The 25,783-nt window shown below is 35.5% G+C and overlaps 1 protein-coding gene across 1 annotated transcript in view; it reads right to left on the bottom strand.

Annotated features, from left to right (window-relative positions):
* Positions 1-25,783, bottom strand: part of DSCAM (DS cell adhesion molecule) — a 778,395-nt gene that overhangs the window by 17,003 nt on the left and 735,609 nt on the right. Inside the window, exons 29-32 of the mRNA XM_027843631.1 lie at positions 14,136-14,248; positions 12,238-12,387; positions 3,965-4,162; positions 1,755-2,057 (exon numbers count right to left, since the gene is read on the bottom strand). Coding sequence (XP_027699432.1) covers positions 1,755-2,057; positions 3,965-4,162; positions 12,238-12,387; positions 14,136-14,248 — 764 coding nt within the window. The remainder of the gene's footprint in view (positions 1-1,754; positions 2,058-3,964; positions 4,163-12,237; positions 12,388-14,135; positions 14,249-25,783) is intronic.

Raw genomic sequence — 25,783 nt, 5'->3', positions numbered from 1 at the left:
ATCTAAGCAAAAAGTCTGGCACAGAACAAGTACTTAATAAATTCTTAATTAATTGACTGATTAACTGATTGCCATTACACTAACTGAAGCTGAAGGAGAAGGCAGAATTCACTCAGTGGAGGTGAACAATTAGCATATCTAGGCACCACATGACTATCTTGATATATTACATAAATCCAGAAAAACATAGAGCATATCTAACTTCCATGTCCTCTTCTGAGCCCTGACAATCTATTCATCTCAGCTTCATCTTCCCCAAACCTTCCCTTCTCTAGAGCATAGGGACTTATGATGCAAGTATAGCTTTCTACATGTATAGATCAAGAAAAGAGTAGTAAGCATCTGACACTTACTAGGGGTCTCCCTCACAAGTTTTATGTAAAAAGCACATGGGCTCTTTACATGTATGTAAAGTACTTCACAAATCCTAAAGTGTTATATTAACTTTATTATTACATTGTCATCATGAATAGTTTAGTCCAGATTATGATTTCATTAGTATAGGGAACTTATTTGGAGGAAATTCTCTCTACCAATGAAGCTTGAGAATTGTTTAACAAATTAGTCTTAAAAAGTTGAGTGGGTCAGTAACTCGCTCAGTCTAGCACTGCCTGTAAATGTCAAAGGTAGGATTTGAACCAGGCCTTCTTGACTCTACGAATGGCTATCTGTTCATTTCTACATGCTGCGTCTCTCTCTCTCTCTCTCTCTCTCTCTCTCTAATTTAATACTGTTATTGTTATTGTCTTTGTCATATTTAAAGAACCTGAATTTTATCTGTCCCTATTTTGCAGCCATATGACCAGTGTCCCATACTTACATGGAATGCCACGTTAAGCAATGTCAACTACGCAATTGCATTAAAAATTCCAGAAAATATATAGCTGCTCTCAAATCTCAAAAAACCCATCTTTTACCCAAGAAGCACATAAATAGGAAAATACAAGAAACCATCTTTCTTTACCTTTTTTTGGGCATGTATCTTTAATTACTTCAGGATTATTCTTTACTCAATTAATAAAATGAATTTTTATTGTTATGTATTTATAGGGTTCATTAAGACAGCCTTTATGTCATCAAATAAGAAAAAATAATAATTATTTTAAAGCAAGGATACATTTTTGAAACAGAACCAGCAAAATTTTTAAATGAGCAACAGGCAAAATAAAAGTATATTCAATAGGATAGCCTAGGTCTATCCACTAAAGTAATATAAATTAATATCTGTCTCTGTCAGTTTCAGTCCTGTTTCTGACTACCTGTCTGCCTGCCTTCCTGCCTTTCCCTCCAAACTCTCATTTACATACACACACACACACACACACACACACACACACTCATGCACACACACACCTGTATGTGTGTATATATATTTATGTGATATGTATGTACACATATAAGTGTGTGTACATGTGCGTGCATATGCGTGTGTATGTGTGTGTGTGTTATCAGTGTCCAAATTAGAGTCAGATATTTATATAGCTAGGTATTTTAAGCTTTGGAGTGGTTTCCAAATACTATATAACCAAGAATGCACTTCTCCCCTTGACTGTCAATTTGATCAATGACAAAAGATTTCAAAAGCAAGATATAATAAACCTCACTTCTGATTCACGTGCTGGATTTGTTAATTCATTCGTTTGTTTTGTTTGTTTGCTTGTTATGGAATAGCCTATCCCAAACATCCAAAGTAACCATAAAATAGGAAATAAAAATCAACTTTCCCCTAAGAATGATTGAGTACATTTTCTTACCTGGTCGATGTGCCTTTGGAACTGCCATATTCATTACTCGTCCTCCATCCTGAGGTTTAGGGGGAGATGCAGTAAACCTGCAGATCCCTGATTCTGAAGGGGTGCTGGAGGTCAGACTGTCTGTGTATTCATTAGTCCCTGCCGTTAACTGTTCTGAAGATGTGTCTGATATGAAGCACTCTGTAATAGTGAACTTTGCATGTCTTAATTGTTCTTCCATCTTGGCATGTTCATAGGCTCTTGCTAGTTCTTCATAGGTAGAGGAGGCACTTTCTGTGGAGACCATGCTACTTCTTGCTCGATCTAGGCAAAATATAACATAATGTAACAGCTTGGATTACAGATAAAATATTAATCTTTCAGAGAAATGCAGAGGTACATGAGTACCAGGAAACATAAAAATAATTTCTGATGCTTTTCATGGTAGGCTTAATAAGCTGTAGTGAATTAATGAATAATTTCATTCACCTAATGAATATTTCAATAAAGTCTAATTCTTCTATGATCAGAATATTCCAGGCTAAAAATTTCCCCAAATTAATGATTATTGACTCCTTTAATACCTACCTTTTAATTAAAAAAATCCAAATAGAAGTAATCATGAATTCTTGAAGGCTCTGGCAGCAAAACAAAACTTTAGCAGGGTCAGGGGCAGATTATGCCTATATTCCAGAAGATTGGCCTAGCTAAATTTGGAGAGACTTATCATGAGGGTGGCTGCAACATAATGATATTTTTCTTTTTTGCTATAGCAATTCTTCAGATGATGCATGAAAATGAAGAGTGGCTGTAATGTATATAGGCGGAGGGAACAAATTAGAAATTCTTGAAGTATTGAAGTTAGAATGATGTCTCCTGTCTACACTATACTTCTCCTGAATTGCCACCAAGAAGATATCCTTTTTAACAGGCATGAGTAATAAGAGGGCTACTGATTATGTTCCCAAGAGTCCTAGCTAGGGAAGGAAGAAGTGAATGTGGTTAGAAATGAGTTTCTGACTGAATAATAAGTTTGATTATTTCAAATAGTTTTTTTTCCCCTGAGAAAGTGATCATCATACTCTTGGATTTAGCATCATATTATTGGACTCATCTTACTGGTTAGATAGCAAAAAAAAAGAAAAACGCCTTCATTTTTAAATAAAAGAATTTCTGACTCATTGAATCTATATATTTTTAATTTAATTTTGAATCCATTTCCATAAAATTCTAAGAAAGTCACTTAGGAAGAATAAGTATTTATAAAAGAAAATTTCACGGTGAGGTTCCTCCCTGTTCTACCTTTGTTGTACTCTATTTCTGAAGATTATAATAAAGTTAAAGTTGTACATTCAAATTATCTTTGGCTATTATTTTGATATATATTTATTTAAATATTTTGAAGGAATAAAAAACCACTACCCCCCAAAAAAATCTAATGCCCAGTGAGTACTATTCTTAAACATTATTTCCTGTAAGAAATGAATTCTTAGGGTTAACTGGCTACTGGTAGGATGGTTTACTTAATAACTGAACTATTTTTAAATTTAGTCGCTTTCTGAGTTGACCAGACTGCTAATATATTCAAAACGTTTGCCCTAAATGTTGAGAATAGTCTCAGAGACCAGATATTCTTGGGTTAGCTTTCACTGTAGATAAGTCAGGAGATTCTAGAAGATCAATAGAAAAATGTTTAGGGGTGTGGGGGGGGTAACCTTTTTTAAAAAAAAATTGTTTCCTTTTATTTATAATGCCACTATCTTTATTCCTTAAACTGGACACCCATCTCCACTTCCTTGTAAAAAACATCTAAGCAAAATAGACAAAGCAAATGTATATTCAAAATTGTGTATTTCTCTTCGGAGGGGATGTTATTTTTCCTTATTGATTCCTATGGGTAGTTTTAATTTTATTTTATATTCCCAGAGAAAAGGACTTTAAAAAGGGGGAGTAAGAGTAGTGATCATTCTTGTACTTTTGGCAAAGCTATATAACACCCACAGTACTCTGATTAGTCTACTTTGTGGTGGTTGTTCAGCCCTGACTTGAGGTTACAGAATTGGAGTGGTCATAAATAGGCTAGAAATTTCTTTGGATTTTTAGGGTTCTCTTCAAGATGATATGATGAAAAACAGGAACAGTTCATGGATGTAATATTGTGATTTCAGTCTGGTTGCAATAATACTGTGGCCGTTGAGAGTCAGAGAGCAGCAGAACAGTGTTACTCATACCTGTATCTTGTGAGGGACTGACACTGTAACTATCACTTTCTTTGTCCACTGATCCTGTGACTCTTGGAGTTGGTAATCTCCAGTCTGTAGTGAGAGTGTGTGCTGAGATGGTGGGGTGGGGCCTATTGAGAGTCCATTGACTGGCATATCTGTTTCGAGCTGTGGGCCCACCCTTTGCATTCCTCCTTGTTGTGGGATCTGTAAAGAGCAAAACACAGTATCTCTCTTTACTACATAATAAGAAATCAGCCAAACAAGACCACTGTTGGCAGAAGGACTAAACTGAATTGATTCTCTTGGTCTTTATGTTAATCACACTTATCATTTAAGGCTCTACTTGCCCAACTTCTCTCTAAAGCCTTTCCTGACTGCTTGAGCCCGTGGTAGTGTCTGAATTCAGATAACACTTATTTTTTGCACTCTCATTGGCCACATAACCCATACTTCCTTGTGACATTCAATTCAATTCAATTAGCATTTACTAAGCACCTATTATGTGCAAAGGTACTAAATTAGGCAAAGAGGATACAAAGAAAAAAAAATGACTGACCATATTTCAAAGAAAACCTAATCTATTTAGAGGAAGCCTTGATACATAAGGGGATGTGATTAGAATAAAGACACAGTGTTAGGAGAAATCTAAGGAAGAGGAAAAGCCCCTTTTAGCTTGCAGGGTGTGGGTGTGGTGTAGGTGTGTGAAAGAAAATAGAGTTAGGGAAGACTTCAAAATGAAGTTGATCTGTGACTATTCTTGGTTTTCACTAAAATACCAAAGGTAAAGGAAGAGAGAATGTTAGAATTTGAAGGGATTATCAGGGGTCATCTAATCCAACCCTACACATCTGAAGCCCAGAAAGGTGACTTGGTGCTTGATTATACAGTTGTAGATATGAGGAATTAGAACCCAGCTTTTCACATATCTAGCCCAGTGCTCTTTATAATCCAATGTCAGCTACTATAAACAATGCTATTATAAATATTTTGATGTATATGGGGACTCTCTTCTAATCAATGGTCTCCTTGGGGTATATGCTTATTAGTGGAATCTCTGGGTCAAAGAGTATGGACATTTTAGTCATTTTATTTACAAACAAAATAATTGTGCTCTGGGAGGCAAGATGGCCAAGTAAGAAGTAAATCACTGTAACTCTCCCGTATTCACTTCTAAACAATCATAAAATAGCTCCCCAAAACAAATCCCGCAACAGCAGAATCAGCAAAAAGATAGAGTGAAACAATATTTTAGCCCAAGAAACTTGGGAGATTGGCAAGAAAAACCTGTTTCACTTGGGTAAAAGGGGGAGTGCAGTTCAGGTCAGGAAGCATCCCAGCAAGCCACAGCAAACCCCACCTTGGCACACCAGCAGGAAATCCTGTGCCCCAATGTGGTGGGGCAGGCAAACACCAATACCGGGACCCACCAGGGGAATAGGCAGACTCCAGATTTAAGAACTGTCACATGCTTCAGCATAACCCTGGGCAAACAGGCAAGTCTCCAGATCACCATGTACTTCAGTGTAGCCCCAGGAAAACACAGAGACACTGCACCTGCCTCAGCATGTGCCAGATAGCAGCACTAGGACCTGGGTTCAGCTCCAGGTAAGCTGCCAGACCCCTTGGGCCTACAGTAGCACCAGCCATCCCACAACCCTATTATCTCAGTACAGCACCCAGACAGGAGGGTCCCCTGTGGGCCTCAGGCAACTCCAGTGCAGCACAAAGTAGACAGCCAGAGACAGCCGCCCCTGGCACAAGAAGCCCAAGACAGTGCCCCTTCGATCCCAGGAACAGAACTCATATTTAAAAGAAAGGAAAAAGGGCAAAAAATGAGCAAAAAACAACGAAAAAAGAATCTGACCATAGAAAGTTATTATGGTAACAGGGAAGATCAAGACACAAACTCAGAAAAGGATAATGTCAAAACACCAATGGGCAAAACCCCAAAGAAAAATAGGAAGCGGTTTCAAGCCCAGAAAGGACTCATGGAAGAGCTCAAAAAGGATCTTAAAATCATAGAAGAGAGAGAGAAGAAAAATTGGTAAAAGAAATGAGAATGATGCAAGAGAATTATATAAAAAAAAGAGTCAACAGCTTGGAAAAAGAAAAAAACTGATTAAAAAGTAGAATTGGCCAAGTGGAAAAGGAGATACAAAAATCCACTGAAGAAGACAACTTCTTAAAAAATACAATTGGCCAAATGGAAAAGGAAGTACAAAAGCTAAGGAAAACAACTTCTTAAAAGTTAGAATTGGGCAAGTGGAAGCTAATAACTCTATGAGATATCAAGAATGAACCAAACAAATTCAAAAGCATGAAAAAATAGAAGAAAATGTAAAATATCTCATGGGAAAATCAACTGAACTGGAAAATAGATCTAGGAGAGACAATGTCAGAATCGTTGGACTGCCTGAAAGCCATAATCAAAAGTTGGACCTGGACAGCATCTTTCGAAAAATTATCAAGGAAAAATGCCCTGATGTCCTTGAACCAGAGGGCAAAATAGGCATTGAAAGAATGGACTCTGACTTCAGATCAAAGCATATTTTTGTCACTTACTTTATTCTTTTTTCACATTTTCCCCCTTTTGATTTCTTTTTTATTTCATAATTGTGACTAATATGGAAATATGTTTTATATGATGGCACATACAATCTATATCAAATTGCCTACCATTTTTGAAAGAGTGGAAGGGAAGGAGGGAGTGAGGGAGGGAAAAAAATTTGGCACTCAAATCTTATAAAAACGAATGCTAAAAATTGTCTTGACATGTAATTGGGGAAAAATAAAATACTATTTAAAAAAAACAACTCCAAAATAGTTGTACTGGTGCACTGCTCCGACAAATGTACTAGTGGGCCTATTTTCCCATAGCCCCTCCAACACTGACCATATTTTGTCATTTTTGCCAGCTTGTTGGATGTGAGGTGAAATATTAGAGTTATTTTGATATTCGTTTCTTTTATTAATAATTTGGAGCATTATTAAAATGATTGTTAATAGTTTGCAATAATTCTTTTGAGAACTATTTGTTCATATTCTTTGACTTTTTTTATCAGGGAATGACTTTTGGTCATATGTATGTATAAACATCTATGTATATATAGACAAATATATTCACATATCTAATACATGAGCACATGTGTTTGTTAGGTAATCTTGGATACCAGAATCTTATCTGTGGAATTTGATGCAAATATTTTTTTCTCCATTCAGCTGCTTCTCTTCTTATCCTACATATATTAATTTGTTTGTGCAGAAGCTTTGCATTTTCTTGGAATCAAAATTGTCCATATTATCTTGCCTCTACCATGTCTTCTACCCATACCTGGGAAAGGTATATGATTTTCTTCATTTTTTGTAGTATGATCTTTAATGTTTGGTTAACATATCCATTTTGAATTTATTGTGAATGTGGCTTAAGAGTAAAACTAGGTCTAATTCTGAGAGACTACTTTGTAGTTTTCCCAGTAATTCTTATCAAATAAGCAATTCTTTCCTGAGTGATGTTCATCAAACAATGTACTACTGAGTTCTACTGTTTCTGATTCTCTCTTGTCTGGCCAATTCAACCAGTAAGTCAGCATGCATTTACTGAGCTAAATACTGGGGATACAAAAAACCCCCAATAACAGTATCTACTTCAAAAAGCAAACGGGGAAACATCATTCAAACAAGTATGTACAACATGTATACGCATATGAACCTGCATGCAGGAGCATGTGCAAACACAGGTGTATATATGTAAACATACATGCACATACATACACATGCATGCATGCATGCATATACATACACATAGAACATATAGGAGATTATCTCAGAGGGAAGACATTAACATTATGGGGATTTGGGAAAAGTTTCTTTTTTAAAGTAATTTATTTATTTTTAGTTTTTAACATTTACTTCCATAAGCTTTTGAGTTTTAAATTTTCTCCCACTACTCCTTCCCCTCCCCCCTCCCCAAGATGGCATGCAAGCTGATATAGGCTCTACATATACAGTCATATTAAACATACTTTTACATTAGTTATGTTGTGAAGAAGAATTAGAAGCAATGGGAGGAACCATGAGAAAGAAGAAACAAAACAAAGAAACAAAAAAGAGAAAGCAAATACTATGCTTTGTTTGCATTCAGATTCCATAGTTCTTTCTCTGAATATGGAGAGCATTTTCCATCATGAGTCTTTTGGAGTTGTCTTAGATCCTTAAATTGCTGAGAAGAGCCAAATCTATGAAAGTTAGTCATCACACAATGTGGCTGTTACTGTGTACAGTGGTTCTCTTGGTTCTGCTCACATCACTCAGCAACAGTTCATATAAGTCTTTCCAGGTTTTCTGAAGTCCACTTGTTCATCATTTCTTATAGCATAATAGTATTCCATTACATTCATATACCACAACTTGTTCAGCCATTCCTCAATTGATGGGCATCCCTTCAATTTCCAATTCTTGGCCACCATAAAAAGAGTTGTTATGTACATGTGGGTCCTTTTGCCATTTTTATAATCTCTTAGGAATACAGACCTAAAAGTGGTATTGGTCGGTCAAAGGGTATGCACAGTTTTATGGCCCTTTGAGCATAGTTCCAAATTGCTCTTCAGAATGGTTGGATCAGTTCACAACTTCACCAACAATGCATTAATTAGTATTCCAATTTTCCCACATCTTCTCCAACATTTATCATTTTCCTGTTTTGGGAAAGGTTTCTTGCAGAAGATGGATTAGAAGCTGAGTGGGCCATGAGGCAGAAATGAGGAAGAATCTACACTATTTTTTAACCAGTCCCAAATGGATTTAGTGACTGCTGTTTTTTTTTATATAATTTGTGGTCTGGAAATGCAGTTCTATTTTATCTCTATTTAGATTATCAAGAGAACTCAATAAAATAATAAAATTCATTCAAAGAAACAAAAGACTTAAACTATCATAGACTATCAAGAGAAATCATAAAGAACTTTTTCCTTCTTCCTTTATAGAGATGGACAATGGAGGCATTCTTGAACTCCTAAGGGATAATTTCCTTTGGCCGTACAACCTGGAAGATTTCAGTCAGCTTTTGTTTTTTTTTTTGGCTAGGCAATGGGGTTAAGTGACTTGCCCAGGGTCACACAGCTAGTAAGTGTTATTTGTCTGAGGCCGGATTTGAACTCAGGTCATCCTGAATCCAGGGCCAGTGCTCTATCCACTGCACCACCTAGCTGCCCCTCAGTCAGCTTTTATATGAGTACTGGACTTCCTGCATTATCAGTCTCAGATGGAATAAAATCAGCACCAGGCTTTTTGCCACATGAGAGGTGCCTAATAGCATTCAAAACCTCTTCTTCAGTTGGAAGTTTGGTTAGTGAAGGATTGACTTCAATCTGAAGTAAACAGTCAATGGCTTCAGCATTGGTTGAAGATGGTCTGTTGAAAACACTATGGAAGCGTTCAGTCCAACTTTCCAGGATCATTATCACTTATCAGTGTGGCTGTATCAGTGCTGAATAGCTGAGATGCTTCAAAGGTCTTTGGTCCATAAATAGCCTTCAGGGTATTGAAAAAATGCTTTGGATTGTTGTTATCAGCATAATACTGAATTTTATCTTTCTTCTCACTGAGTCAAGAATCTTGTATCTTTCTAAACTTTGTAGTTTACTTTTGATGGAGTTAAATGTTGCCTTTTTAGAGATGGATGAAGTATCTTTTTGGTAGATCCTATAGAGTTCTAGTTTTTTATTTAGTAGCTTTTAAATTTTCCCATCATTTTCATCATGTAAGTCCTGATGTTTGCCAGTGTTCTGGCCCAGATGAGTAAATGTAGTGTTGTACACCAAATCCTCTGTATACGAAAACACCATTCCACTGTTACCTACAGTATGTTGGCTCAGCTTTCCCTCCAAGTTAGCAACAAACTATTCATGCTCAGAGAAGTACTCTAATCTGTTTGTCATAGAGTCTTTTGTTAGTCATAATGCCTTGAGGCTGCTGCTTTTGTTGAATGTGAATGTTTAGCTTGGAGAGGCTAAGTCTATGATCTGTCAGGCACTCTGTGCCACATATCACCTTTATTACTCTCACTTCCTTTCCATTTCTTCTCCCTACAATGACAGTCTATTAAATGCCAGTATTTGCATAAGGGTGCGTCCATGAAATTTTGTTGTTGAAGGTCACGAGACACACAAGTCTTCAGTTGTAAGTGACTGTTGTTGTTGCTATTTCCAACTCCATTCCTCCAAAGGATCCTTGCCATGTCTGATAATCTGATAGTCTATGCCAACTCTAGTGTTAAAGTCATCCACAATTACCGAGTAACAGTTGTCCTCTTTTGGCATTGAAGATGAGGACCTCTAGGTCTTCATAAATTTTCTTTGACCTCATCAGGGTTCATCATGGTGGGAACATACACACTGAACATGGTGGCATGGTGCTTTCCTGCAAGTGGTAATCACATTGTCATGAGGTTGTCATTCACTCCTTTTGGGAGCCATACAAGCTTGTTGAGTATAGTAGATTTGACTGTGAAGCCTATGCCAGCTTCGTGGTGCTCTGCACATCTATGGCCACTCCATAACAATGTGTATCCAGCTCTTACTTTGGTAAGCTGATCTTCATCTGCCTTCCTTCTTTTACTCAGGACTGCTACTTAGAAGCTATATCTGCTGAGCTGTCTTGTAACAAGAACTGTTCGTTTTTCAGGTCTACTGGATTTCTTGCATACACATTCCATGTACTAATGGTGAGCGGAATCACCTTTGTAAAAATTTTTGTACATGTTTTTGTCTTTTGACCGCAGGGTGGGATCCCCAACTGCTGAGGCAAGCAGGTCAGGGTTAGGTAAAGCAGACAATTTTTATGGCTCCTTTTCTAGCCCCTTCCTCATGCAAGGAGGTGAGCAGTACAGCTCTTAAGAAGGCTGGTCAGACCCTCAGGAGGTTGCCAAATTCCAGTGCTGCTTCAGTCTGGGAAGACAGCCCTACAGCCTGAGCTGCCTGTGTGCAGGGTTGTGACTATAACTCCCACTGTATCTGTAGCTGCTGTTTCATCACTAGTCTGTTGCCACAGGACTTCAAGGTAGGTAAAATAGTAAGACAGTAAAATAGTGACATAGTAAAATAATAAATAATGAAATAGTAAAATAGTGACATAGTAAAATAATGAAATGATAAAATTGTAAAATAATGAAATAATAAAATAGTAAAATGGTATTGAGGATGCTTTTTGACTTGCTCATAAATTGGATTTAAGTGAGGTAGAGCTGTGCAAAATTGTCAGCCTCACTTTTTCTTCCAGAGGACCTTTGGAACCCAGGGGCAAGACAAAAGTCAAAATGACTAGTGATGGCTCTGGATGCAGTGGATGACCTTCGTGTCTTTGCTGTCTGACCAAACTCTAACTGCTATCCAGTGTCTGCTTCTGCTGCCTTCATGGTCTGTTGAAACAAAATGTTCACATCTACCTATTCCACAGGGGGTGTCTTTACATGCTTGGGGAAGACACCCCTCAACTCACTAATGGGTTTGAGGTCCATTGGTTACCCTCAACCTGATTTAGCCCATCTGCCTAAAGGTTTTTACCAGGGTGGCCACTGATCATGGTACAACTTCTTGGAGCCACAGGTGAGAGCTGGGTGGCAGGTAAACACCAAAGGTGGATAAAGAGCCCTGAAAAGGGCTCAGTTGCCCTCATGCTAGAGGTATTAGGCCTCCATGAACACCCCTTACACTCCATCTTCCACAATAATTATATATTTAATATACATTTATGCAGGTAAATGCTTATTTGTTTATGAATAATACATAAATTCACTTACCTTAGAATTCCCTGTATTAATGCGTTCCTATATACACACATATACATACATATGTATGCATATTATGTGTAATATGTACAAACATATATATGTGCCATACATACAGTTCAAGGAACATCTTATTAAACCAATTCTTTCCATGAAAATAAGATGTAAATATTCCAGTATTTTCATATGAAGGAAAAATATTTACAATGTCTTCTTTTTTTTTAAATTGTCATTATTATTCCTTCTTTATTCTCTTTTAAAAATTCTTATTTAGTATTTTATTTTCCCCCAATTACATGCAAAAACAATTTTTTAACATTCATTCTGAAAACTTTTAGTTCCAAATTCGCTCCCTTCCTCCCTCCCCCACCTCCCGCCATTGAGAAGGTAAGCAATTAGATATAGCTTATACGTGTGTAGTCATGCAAAACACACAATGTCTTCTGCAACAATAATATTTTACCCACACAGATACTGTGTTTTATTTAGTACTTACTAGTTCCTGGTCGGGCATCAGAAACATCCACCAATGGCCCAGTGGCCTGAGACACAGACTGGTAATGGACTGTGTGAGTCACTGTCAGTGATTTCTGCTTGGATGCCTCACCAAAGTCAGCATCAGTCAGTAGGACTGTTGATCGGTCATCTATAAAACATTTAAAATATTTATGCTTTATACATTCATGCTTTTACCCCTTTTTGGCCCAATGTTAATATCTGTACAAATATGAGAAGTTAAATAAGCCCTGTTTTTTTAAAAGTATGCTTTTATTATGCTAAAATGAAAAAGCTGCTCAATTACAACATAACCATCAATAAATTTCCGTCAATTTTTTCTAAAATTCTTTTGAAAATAAACAGGTGGTATCATTTTAGGGTTGACTGTAAGCAATAGGAGTAAGTGAAATTTTAAGTTATTCTTTTCTCTTTGGGCTTTCTTCCTTTTTGGTTAAGAAAGTATTGATTTTTTTTTTTTTGTCTCCTGTTCTAAGATGCTCATTTAATGTAGCCATGAATTTATATATTTGTCAAAATCATCATTGTTTATCCAGATACCATTAATTCATATGATATTGGGATGCATTAAGAAAAGCATAGCTTCAAGAAATAAGGAGGTGCCAACTTCTCTGTACTTTGCCCTTCACTTGAAGTGGTAAGGTAGAGTGTGTCCAGTGGAATGCAATCAAGATAGCCTATGTCATCTCAAATTTGGTTGAAAGAACTGGAAATGTTTATCCTGAATAAGAAAAAAACTCAAGATGGGCATGATTGATGTTTTTGGGAATTTGAAGGGCTGTCATGGGGAAGAGACATCAGATTTAATTTGTTTGACTTTAGAGAGCAGAAACAAGAGCAACAGAGGGACAGTGAAAAAAAAAAGGGCAAATTTTGGCTGATGCCCAGAAAATGTATGCATAGGATCTATATGTGAAAATTTCTGTCAATTGGATTATTACTTAGTCATGGTAGAAACATTTAGCAAATGTTACATGCCATATTAGAAGTTTAAGTAACTACATTTTTATTTTTGACCCAGGGCAATAAAAAAAGATTGAGAGGAAATTTCATTTCAAAGACTAGAGTCAAAACACAACAAAAATGGAAGTTTTTCCTGTTATGAGCAGACTTGTAAAAAAGTACCTAGTAAGGTAAGGTATGTTGGGAAACATATTGACTCTTGTAGGCCACCAGAGAATCATTTAATAAATGATCGAGTCCTGGCTAGACTTAATAAACATTTCTCCAAACTGTTAACATGACAACAACCAAACTTGTTAAGTTAACTGTGGGGATGATTTTATTCCTGGTCTTGTCCCAGATCTTCTGAAGCAGAAACCAGGATGGTCCAAGATTCCTGAAGTGTCATATGGTAAAGTCAAGGATAGGAATATAGAATTATTGTGCCATTCTCCCATTCCATTGGGACTTTCAAGAGGCATCAGGGGAAAAGGAGCAGAAATACCATAAATTCATTTATAGTTACATTGAGGTTATTATAACGGAGCTCCATTCATAAGTTTTCCTATTCATCGTAAAGTTAAGTTCAAGAAACAGAGCCTTAGGAACTTGCTGGTTAAGTTGATTTTGGACTCTAGGATACTAGGAAGTTTATAGTCTCTTTCTGAGTCAGTAGAGGTTTTCTAGCACTCATCTCCATGTACAATTATGCTAAGAGTGAACTCTAAGGCTTTTGGTTCAGAGATGAATTAAAATTATTTTTATTCTTTTTTTAGGTAAACTTTCTACTTGTCAATTTCCCTCTTTCATGCCATAACACCACTGATTATTTTCTGTGGTAGTGTTTAAATTTAAATATTCTCCCTTATCCTGAAGTAGGCACTGTACAATATTTATATCCTCTAAAGTTGAATAACAAGTACAGTGATACTTTACCAATGGTTTCCATTGTGTCTCTCTCTTCTATTAGAAGTTGTGCACGGGGGATATCAATGTGCATTCTCAGGGTCTGTTGTTTGTTCAAAGTATCTGAGGTTCTGGTATTCTTACTAGAAACGAAATTGGATACAGACATTAAAAAAACAAGAAAACAACTTAATATTAAATGGGTTAAATATGCTTTTGATTCTGAATAACGGAGGAGAGAGGAATGGGAAGCAAATTAAATGAGTTTTTTAAAAAAACTTCTCTATTATCTAGCACAGTTACTGGCATGTAGAAGGGGTTTAATAAATGTTTGTTGGTTGATTTGCTTGAAGCACATCAATAATGTTGATTTCAAGCTGATGACTAAGGAGTTAGAAAAATACAAATTGTGCTGTGCTAATCTATCTAAAAATCTTGAAATGATTCCAGCTTATTTTGTAAAATCTAAATGAAACTGCTATTTTGATAAATGCTATAGGAACTAGTATATGTATAGCAACTAGTCATTTAGTAGGTGGTTACACGGACAAATTTATATCAAGATAATTTATATTTAGGTTAACATAATAAACCCTAATTTCTTGTCTGGCATTGTTTTAGTTCTCTTAAAGTATAGTGCACAATTACTGTATCATATTGGCAATGAGCCTCAAAATCTGTCTATTAGAAAATTAATCTCAGAACCTAACTAGATAATTATCTAGTAAAAGCAGATAAAAATGTGCAATAAGGAGTGTGTGTGTGATGATTCAGTAAAAATCTTCAATAAACAAAACTGAATTATAAAAATTCAAAAAAAGTAAGACTAGTAATCCTAATTAGAAAAGTGACTGTTCAATCTTTGACAGAATTATAAGTATTAGATAGTTGCTTTTTTTTTTACAGCATTAACAGTGATATCTTAAAAGAAGCAACTACAAGTTAAGCTAAAAACATTTGAAATGTGTTAAACTGTTGTATTTATGATCCCAACTCACGAGTGAGGAGTTAAGAGATATTGGTAAAGATTGTACAGATGTTGATTCACTAACATGAAGATTTCTTACCACTTTAGGAGATAACATTAATGAGAATGCATTGAGTCAAGTTTGAGGTGCTTTTTAATGATATCACCTAACTCTTTGGACATTGTATTTATATCCAATATAACCAAATATATATGTGTTCATATATGTGTATACACATATATTTCTGCCTATATCTTGTTGTTGAACAATACATTTATTACTACTTTTATTTTTTTTAACAAAAGTAATGTCAACACATTAATTACAAACTTTAATATCAAATGGATCAGGTTCACTTAAAAATTCTGAGAATACTTTCTGACAGATTTCAAATTAATAGTTTGGGTATTTTCTGCTATCGTCTTTATTTGCACCCAAATAGAATACAATTTTTTAAAAACATATAACTTCTGAGGGAGTAGAGTTTTCTATTTTTGGAACTTAGACTAGATTTATTCCAAAGACTAGTAGACAGATCATTTAACTCAACAAAGATTTATCATTAGACAATTTAATTGAATAATTATGAACCTTTAGAGTACGTGTTACACAAACCAGATGAAGAGCTCTACCTTTTTTAAATAAAAAAGATGCAAAACAACTCTTTACATGTATAAAATTCAGAGAAGCTCAGTTTCTTGGGTCTCAGTCATATTTTGCTTAGAACCACTATTTTCCTATGGCAAATATATGAGAAACTACAAACAGCTCTCTTCAGAAATTTCACCAGGAGACTGGGTTTTGTTGTTGCACAAGAAGTAAAACAGATCTAGTTCTATTGTCATTATGAATAATTTAAAGCAATCACCTCTCTTGATTTATTGTTTTGGAGATCTTCCTCTAAAACTTCTGACATAGTAGGGATACCATGGAACACATGCATACTCTATGGGTTATCTATCCCTCAATACCTCTACACGATTAACCCACCTTTATGAGGATATTTTTATCTTGTAAGCAAAACTACATTTTTTTATATGATCAAATAGCATGTTAAAGCAAATTATGAAGACTGATTATTAATGAACTATAACCATCTTTTACCTGTTGACCAAATTTATAATAATGTGTCTATCTGAATTTAACTAGGCCAGCACTTAGACAATATGCGCTACATGACTGTTTCTGAAATGTTTCCAATTTCCTAGAAACGTACAAAGCCTGACTCCCTGGCACAGACCTCAAGAAACCAGGGTCACTTTCATGCCATGAATAATTGTCTATTAAAGAAAGAGCATGTGTATGAGTGTAAGTAAAATATTGGCTTGTTTAGGCATGTGAATGCTCAATTATTTAGGGTTAATTTGTCAATTAATTACAATTAATAAATCATAAATTTAATCACACACATGTGTATGTATATATATACATAGATAAATAGATAGATAGATAGATATAGATATATACTTCTCAACAATATCCCAAAGATTCTTTATCTGATCTGCAATTATACCTGCTGGCCTCTTTTTGAGTCATAATGACGTTGAAATATTCAGATGCTTTGTGTTTCAAAAATGGCCTGTTAGACAATTATAAATCTTATCTTTCAATTATGCCACAGGATTTTAGAGATGGAGGGAACTTTAGAAATTATTTTGCAAAACTACTCCATTTTATATACAAAGAAATAAGTCCAGAGAAGTGAAATAAATTGCCAATTGTCAAGTGAAAAAATGAGTGGAAAAGCTAGATCTAATGCCAGTGCTGCTATGTCCTATTCTGGTATTGTCTTCATTTATTCTAGAAAATGCAAATCTTCGGAGGTGAAAGTTTGGGATGATATTCAAATGAACTCATTCCAGATTAATAGGAATTTTGTGACTGACTTCATTGCTTTCTCTTTGAAACCCTTAATAAATGATTTGTTCAACTTTGTAATTAGATGAATTACTTTCTTTTAAAAATGAATCACACTCATCAAAAGAACTTTTTAAAAAGATCAACAGCTTTATTTTCAGTATAAACAGAAATAAATACCTACTACCATCTTTGATGGTAGTACAGATATCACTTCATCTATGCCTCCTTATCTTACATGACTTGAGTATGACATCCATGCTCCCATTAATCAACCAATCCTGTATTTATTAAGTACCTGCTATGTGCAAGGCACTGGTCTAGGCACTGTGGATATAAGGGTAAAGAAAGATAGGAAAGAAAAAAGACACATACACACATATGTATGTATTTATACATATATCTATATATATAACATTAATATAAATTGAATAAATGCAAATATATAAAAAATAGTTAAATGTAAAGCAATTTGGGGAAAAGCTTTATGAAGAAGATGTTACTTGAATTACCTCTTGAAGGAAGAGAAGGACTCCATGAAACAGAGGCAAGGAGGGAGTGCATTCCAGGCACATGGGATGAATGGCCAAATCAAAGGCATGGAGACAGGAGTGTAATATGTGAGGAACAGAAAAAGTGTGTGGCTGGATTGCAGAATGTAGAAAGAAGAGCAATATACAATAAGGCTGGAAAAATATGTTGGAATCAGGTTGTGTAGGGTTTTAAAAACTAAATAGAAGATTTTATATTTTATGCTAAAGGCAAAAAGAAGTCATTGCAGGTGATTGACTCAGGTAGTCTCATGTTCAGATCCGTATTTAAAAAAAAAAAAACTTACTTTGTTAGAGTGTAGTATGGACAAGTGGTAAGAGACCTGAGGCAGGGTCAGCAATTAGGCTATTGTAATAGGCAAGAAGTGATGAGGGCTGCTTCTAAAGTAGAAGTTGTTTAAATGGAGAGAAGGGGTTGGATGCTGTGAAGGTAGAAACAGCAAGATTTGGAAATTGATAAGATAGTTTGGATAAGAAACAGTAATGAGTCCAGGATAATGCCATGGTCACAAATTTGGAAGGATAGTGGTGACTTCATCAATAGTGAGGACGTTTGGAAGAGGGGAAAGTTTAGAGGGAAGTTTGAAGAGTTCAGGGGGGAGCAGGCTGAATTTGAGAGTCCTCCAGGACATCCAGTTTGAATGGTCTAAAAGGTTATTGGTGATTTGAGACTGAGACTCAGAGGAGAGATGGGGGTTGTTAGATCTATTGATCTGTGAATCATCTGCATGAAAGTGATAGTTAAACTTATGGGAGCTGATGAACTTACCAAGGAGAAAGTGTAGAGGGAAAAGAGAAGAGGATCTAGGATAGAACCTGGGGAACACCAACAGTTAGGGGGACATGATAAAGATGGTGAGCCAGCAAAAGAGACAGGAATAGCTCACCAGGTAGATGGAGAACCAGGAGGAGTAGAGTCACACAAACCCAGAGAGAAAAGAGTGTCTATTAGGAGAGGGTGTTCAGTGATATCAAATGCAACTGATAGTTTGAAAAAGATGAAGACAAAGAAAAGATCATTTGATTTAGCAATTAAGAGATCACTAGTAACTTTGGAGAAAGCAATTTCACTGAGTGATGAGAGTGGAAGCCAGAGTGCACAGGGTTAATGAGTGAGAAGAAAAGAAAAGGGGCAGTGAATAGAGATAGCTTTTTCAAGGAGTTTATCTGAAAAAGGGTGGAGAGCTGTCAGATAATAAGGATTCCATATTTTTTTAAAGGTTGGGGAGACATACATCTTAGAGGGCAATAGGGAAGGAACTGATAGACAGGAAGTGAGAACAGATTCAATCTACTGGAGAAGAAGAGAGGGTGGTGGGATCAAGTACATATGTAGAAGAGATAGTCTTGGCAAGGAGAGGGATGCCTCTTTGTCAGAGACTAAGGAAAAGAAAGAAAATGGGAGGTCATGTGAAAAAGTTTTCAGATGAAAATCATGGGAGAAGAAGGAATTCAGTCAGATTGGTCAGTCAACCAATACACATTTATTAAGCACCTGCTATGTGACAGGTACCATGATAAGTGCCACAATACAAAGAAAGGAAAAAGACAGTACCTATTCTTAAGGAGTCAATAGTCTAATGGAGGAATAAACATGTAAACAACTATATTTAAACTAAATACAGGATAAATAGAAAATAATCAACAGAAGGAAGGCAGGAGAATTAAGGGGAACTGAGAAGCATTTCCTTTAGCCAGAAGGTAGAGATGAGAACATTCTAGGCATGAGGGACAACCTATAGCATCTACATTTTTAAAAGAAAAGTTAAACGAATTACAGGTAGAGATAGTACTATAATAGTGGGGCTTTTAATCTTCCCCTCTCAGAACAAGATGAATCTAACCAAAAAATAAATAAGAAGTCAAGGAGATGAATAGAATCTTAAATAACCTAAGTATGATAGATATCTGAAGAGGACTGAATGGAAATAGAAAGGAATACATCTTTTTCCCAGCAGTTCATGATACCTTTACCCCCCCTCCCCAATTTTCTGCTTTCCTTCTTATCTTTGCTACATTTGCTTTTTTGCACAAAACCTTTTTAATTTAATATAACAGAAATTATCTATTTTACATCTCACACTACTCTCTCTCTTCTGTATTCATAAATTGTTCACCTATCCATAAATCTAATAGGTAATACGTTCCATGTTCTTACAATTTTCTTATAATATCTCTCTTTATATCTAGGTTATGTATCCATTTTGATCTTATCTTGGCAAATGATGTAAGATACATTTCTGTCAGACTGCTTTTCAGCTTTCTCCAAAATTTTTACCAAATAATGAATTCTTATCCACCAAATTTGTCTTTACATTTGTCAATTTGAGGTACAACCAGTGAAAATGCTAAGTCCGAAGGAGTATCCTGCGGGAGGAAAAGCAAGGTGATTGATGTTACTGGATAGCAGAGTATACCTGGTGGAGGTTGAGAGGAGGTATAAGTATAAGAAGAAGACTGGAAAAGTAGAAAGGCATGTAGAAAGTATGAAGCACATTAAAATCCAAATAAACTATTTTAAATTTTATCCTGGAGGAGATAGTGAGCCACCCCATTGAATGGGGTGTGGGGTGGTGATATGGTTGGATCTGCCCTTTGGGAAGATCATTTGATCACTGAGTAGAAGATGGAAGGGAATGGGGAGAATCTTGAGGCAGGGAGAACAACCAGTTGGTTATAAAAATAATTCAGGTGTGAGGTGATGAGGGCCAATACTGTGGTGGTAGCAGTGTCAGAAGAGGGAAGAGGGTATATTAGAGAGATGTTACAAAGGTAAAATCGAGAGTCCTTGGCAATAGATTGGATAATGGGAGATAGGACAGTCAGGATGACATCTAGGTTGCAAGCCTAGATAACTGGGAGGATGGTGGCACCCTCATTTGTTGTTGTTGTTCAGTTGCTTAGTCATGCTCAACAATTTATTACCCCATGGACCATAACACACCTGGGCCTTCTATACTCCACTACCTCTTGAAATCTTTCCAAGTTCATGTTCATTGTGCTTATGACTCTATTTATCCATCTCATTCTCTGCCATTCCCTTTTCCTTTTGCCTCCAATTTTTCCTAACATCAGGGTCTTTTCCAATGAGTCTGGTCTTCTCCTTATGTGGCCAAATTATTTAAGCTTCCTTTTCAGTATTGGACCACTCAGTGAGTAGCATGAATTAATTTCTTTAAGTACTGAGTGATTTGATCTCTTTTCTATCCAAGGGACTCTCAAAGGCTTTCTCCAGCATCACAATTCAAAAGTATTGATTCTGTGATGCTCTGCTTTCCTTATAGTTCAACTTTCACAGCCATACATTGCTACTGGAAAAAATATAGCTTTGACTATAGGGATTTTTGCTTGAAAAGTGATATCTCTGCTTTTGAATATGCTGTCCATATTAGCCATAGTTTTCCTTCCAAGGAGCAAGATTTTTTTTTTTTGTTTCATGGCTGTGGTTGCCATCTGCAGCAATCTTTGATCCCAAGAATATAAAATCTAACACTGCTTCCTTTTCCTCTCCCTCTATTTGCAGGAAGTCATGGGGCCAATCTAGTTTTTTTTTGTATTAAGCTTTAAGCCAGCTTGTACATTCTCCTCTTTCACCCTCATCAAGAGGCCTTTTAATTCTTCTTCACTTTCTGCCATCAGAATGGTATCATGTGAATATCTGAGATTGTTGACATTTCTTCCAGCAACCTTTATTCTGCCTTTGATTCATCCAGTTTGGCGTTTTGAATGGTGTACTCTGCATGTAAGTTAAATAAATAAGGTGACAATATACAGGCTTGTATTCCTTTCCCAATCTTAAGCTAATCAGTTGTTCCATGTTCAATTCTAATAGTTGCTTCTTGGCCTGCATACAGGTTCCTCAGAAGACAAGTAAGATGATCTGGCACTACCATATCTTTGAGTACTTGCCACATTTTGTTGTGGTCCACAAAGCTAAAGGTCTCTGATTCTTTGGAAACCAGCCTGCTGTTTTGGTAATTCTCAGTTAAAATATTGCTGAAGCCTAACTTGGAGAATCTCAAGCATAACTTTGCTGGCATGTGAAATGAGTGCAATTGTTTAGTAATTTGAACATTCCTTGGCATTGCTCTACTTTAGGATTGGGATGTAACTTATCTTTTCTAATCCAGTGGACACAATTGGGTTTTCCAAATTTGCTGACATCTTGCATGCAGCACTTTGACAGCATCATCTTTTAGGATTTTAAATAGTTCAGCTGGAATTCCATCACCTCTACTGGCCTTATTGTTATAAATGTTTCCTAAGGTCCACTTAACTTCATTCTCCAGGATATCTGGCTCTACATCAATAACTACACCCTCATTAGTGTTAGGAAAATTTGGAAGGAGGGAGAAAAGATAATGGGGAAAAGATAATGAACTCAGTTTTGAATATGTTGAGTTTCAGATATCTATAGCCCATCTAGTTTAATATGTCCAATAAACAGTTGGAAATGCAAGAGTGGAAGTCAGCTGAGAGGCCAGACTGGACAAGTAGATTTAAGAATCATTAGTAAAGAGATGAAAATTAAATCCATAGAAGTTGATGAAATTATCAAATGAAATAATATAGAGGAAGAATAGAAACAGCCTAGGATGTAGTAGCAAATAAGATTGAGTAGCAGTTAGATAGGTGGGAGAAAACTACTGTCATGAGAATGTAGAGAGAAGAGTGTCAAAGAGAAGAGGGTGATCAACAGTGCCAAATGCTACAGAGAGGTCAAGTAGAATGAAGATTGAGAAAAGGCCATTAGATCTGGCAATTAAGATATCCCTGGTAACCAGAGCAGATGCAGTTGAATGATGAGATCAGAAGCCAGACTGTAGAGATTTAAGAAGAGAGTGAGAGGAAAGAAAAAACATGGACATGTTGTAGGCAGAATAACTTTAGTTTTCTCAGCAATGTAAGAGGCTGAAGAAAAGGGGAGAGGTGGTGGGGTGGGAGACTTGAGAGGAAATAAAATTTGGAATAGTTTCTGCAGAGAATGAGATAGGGTTATGGAGGAATAAAAGGACTGCCTTGAGACAGAGGGCAAAGCTGAGGTTGGATAACATTTAATTTATAGCCTACCAAGTTAGCAAGGTTGTGAGATTTGCTCTAGATGCTTTCAATAGCTCTTAAGTAGAAGCAGAGGAGCCAGTAGATGGTGGAATGAGGCCTCTCAAAATACTGCAATCATGCTTTTATTCTTTTTTAAAATAATTTATTTATTTTTAGTTTTCAACACTCACTTCCAGAAGATTTTGAATTTTAAATTTTCTCCCCTTGTCTCCCCTCCCCACACCCCAAGACAGCATGTAATCTGATATAGGCTCTACTTATACATTCATATTAAGCATATTTTCACATTAGTCACGATGTATAGAAGAATTAGAACTGATGGGAGGAACCACGAGAAAGAAGAATTAAAATGAAACAAAACAAAAAAAAAAACAAAAGAAAAGGAGAGCAAATTATATGCTTTGATCTGCATTCAGACTCCATAGTTCTTTCTCTGGATGTGGATAGCATTTTCCATCATGAGTCTTTTGGAGTTGTCTTAGATCTTTGCATTGCTGAGAAGAGCTAAGTCTATGAAAGTTAGTCATCGTACAATGTGGCTGTTACTGTGTACAATGTTCTCTTGGTTCTGCTAATTTCACTCAGTATCTGTTCATATAAGTCTTTCCAGGTTTTTCTGAAGTCTGTCTGCTCATTGTTTCTTATAGCACAATAGTATTCCATTATGTTCATGTACCACAACTTATTTAGCCATTCCTCAATTGATGGGTATCCCTTCAATTTCCAATTCTTGGCCACCACAAAAAGAGCTGCTATAAATATTTTGTATGTGTGGGTGCTTTTCCTGTTTTTATTATCTCTTTGGGATACAGACTTAGAAGTAGTATTGGTGGGTCAAAGGGTATGCCCAATTTTATAGCTTTTTGGGCATAGTTCCAAATTGCTCTCCAGAATGGTTGGATCAATTCACAACTCCACCAAAAATGCATTAGTGTTCCAATTTTCCCACATCTTCTCCACATTTATCATTTTCCTGTTTTGTCATGTTAGCCAAATCTTTATTGTTTAGCTTTTCTTTTTTCTGTATGAACAAAACTAGCTGCTCCATATGGATTTATGTTTGTATTCTAGGTACTGTTTTAAAATTTTTTATTTATTTTATTTACAATTTATGAAATAAAACAAGAATTTTCATAACATAGCAGAATAAAAAAGATGATTGCACATGAAACAGCAAATCTATTATTCACAACTTGCTATTCCTTCTAAACATATAACAAAGTTGTCATGTAGCTTTCTTTTTTTCCCCTTTTTTTATTCCCTTTCTCCTCCCCCTAGAGATAGATGGTTACCATTACACACACACACACACACACACACACACACACACACACACTCACAAAAATCATTCTATACAAACTTTATTTATCATTTCTTTCTCTGGATACAGATAGTGGATTCCTTCATAGGTCTTTCGAAGTTAATTTGGGTATTTATAATAGTCAAAGTGACTTAGTCGCTCAAAGTTGTTCTTAAAACAATATTGCTATTATTGTATACAACAATCTCTTGATTCAGCTTATTTCACTCTTCATTATTTTGTGCAAGCCTATCCATGTTTTTCTAAGATACTAGAGCTCATTTTTTCTTATAGCACCATAGTATTCCATCACAATCAGATACCACAACTTGATTGGCCATTCCTCAAATGATGGGCATCCCCACATTTCTGGTTCTTTCCCACCATGAAGAGACTGCTATAAATATTTTAAAACATATAGCTTCTTTTTCCCTAATCATCTTTGGAAATATCTCTAATAGTAGTATTTCTGTGTCAAAGTATATAGGTAGTTTAATGACTCTTTGGACATAATATCAGATTGCTCTCCAAAATGGTTGGATCAGTTCACATTTCCACCAACAGTGAATTAGTGTCTCAATTTTTCTATATACTTTCAACATTTGTCACTTTCATCTTCAATCATTTTAGACAATCTGAAAGGTGTAAAATGATATCTTAAGGTTGTTGTAATTTGCATTTTTCTAATCAACAATGATTTAGAGCATTTTTTCATGTGGCTATAAAATTATTTTAATTTCTTCATTGGAGAACTGCCTGTTCAAATCATTTGACCTTTATCAATTGAGGAATGACTCATATTCTTACAGATGTTACAAATATTTTTAATATATTTGAGATATAAGACCTTCATCTGAGAAACTGAATAAATCACCCTCAATTTTCTGCTTTCCTTCTGATTTTGCTACATTTGTTTTATTTGCACAAAACCTTTTAAATTTAATATAATAGAAATTATTTTATACCTCACACTACTCTCTCTTCTTTATTCATAAATTGTTCACCATCCATAAATCTAGTAGTTAATACATTCCATGTTCTTCCAATTTTCTTGTAATATCTCGGTTATGTATCCATTTTGACCTTATCTTGGTAAATGATGTAAGATACTGGTCTATGCCCCATTTCTGACAGACTGCTTTTCAGCTTTCCCAACAATTTTTACCAAATAATAAATTCTTATCCCCCAAATTTAAGTCTTTACATTTGTCAAACCCAGGGTTACTATATTCATTTGCTGCTAAAAATTGTATGTCTACTCTGTCCCACTAATCTACCTTTCTATCTCTTAGCTAGTACCAGATAGTTTTGATAAATCCTTATAATATAGTTTAAGATCTGGTACTACTAAACCTCCTTTCTTTTCACTCTTTTTTCATTAATTCCCTTGATATTCTTGACTTTTAGTTCCTTCAAATGAATTTTATTATAACTTTTTTAATTCAGCAAAATAATTTTTGGTAATTTAATTGGGATGGCATTGAATATATAAAATAGTTTAGGTAAAATTATAATTTTTATTATATTGGCCCTGCCTACCCATGAACAATTAATATCTCCCCAATTATTTAAATCTGATTTTATTTGTATAAAAGGTTTATTTTTTATAATTTTGTTCATATAGTTCCTGGCTTTGTTTTGGCAGGTGTACTCCCAGGTATTTTATACTGTCCAGAGTTATTTTAAATGGGATATCTCTTACTATCTGTTCTTGTAGGGTTTTTTTTTTGGTGATATATGAGAATGCTAATGATTTATGTGGATTTACTTTATATCCTACTATTTTGCTAAAATTATTAATTGTTTCAACTAAAATTTTAGTTGAGTCTTTGGGATTTTTAAAGCATATCATCTGCAAAAAGAAATAATTTTATTATCTCTTTGTCTATTCTGATTTTTTTTCTGTTTCTTTTTCTTCTCTTTGGCTATTGCTAGGATTTC

The sequence above is a fragment of the Vombatus ursinus genome, unplaced genomic scaffold (assembly GCF_900497805.2).
Source record: "Vombatus ursinus unplaced genomic scaffold, bare-nosed wombat genome assembly UNPS02014924.1, whole genome shotgun sequence".
Classification (NCBI taxonomy): domain Eukaryota; kingdom Metazoa; phylum Chordata; class Mammalia; order Diprotodontia; family Vombatidae; genus Vombatus; species Vombatus ursinus.
The sequence above is the reverse complement of the archived record's forward strand: the minus strand, read 5'-3'. Positions and strand labels throughout refer to the sequence as shown.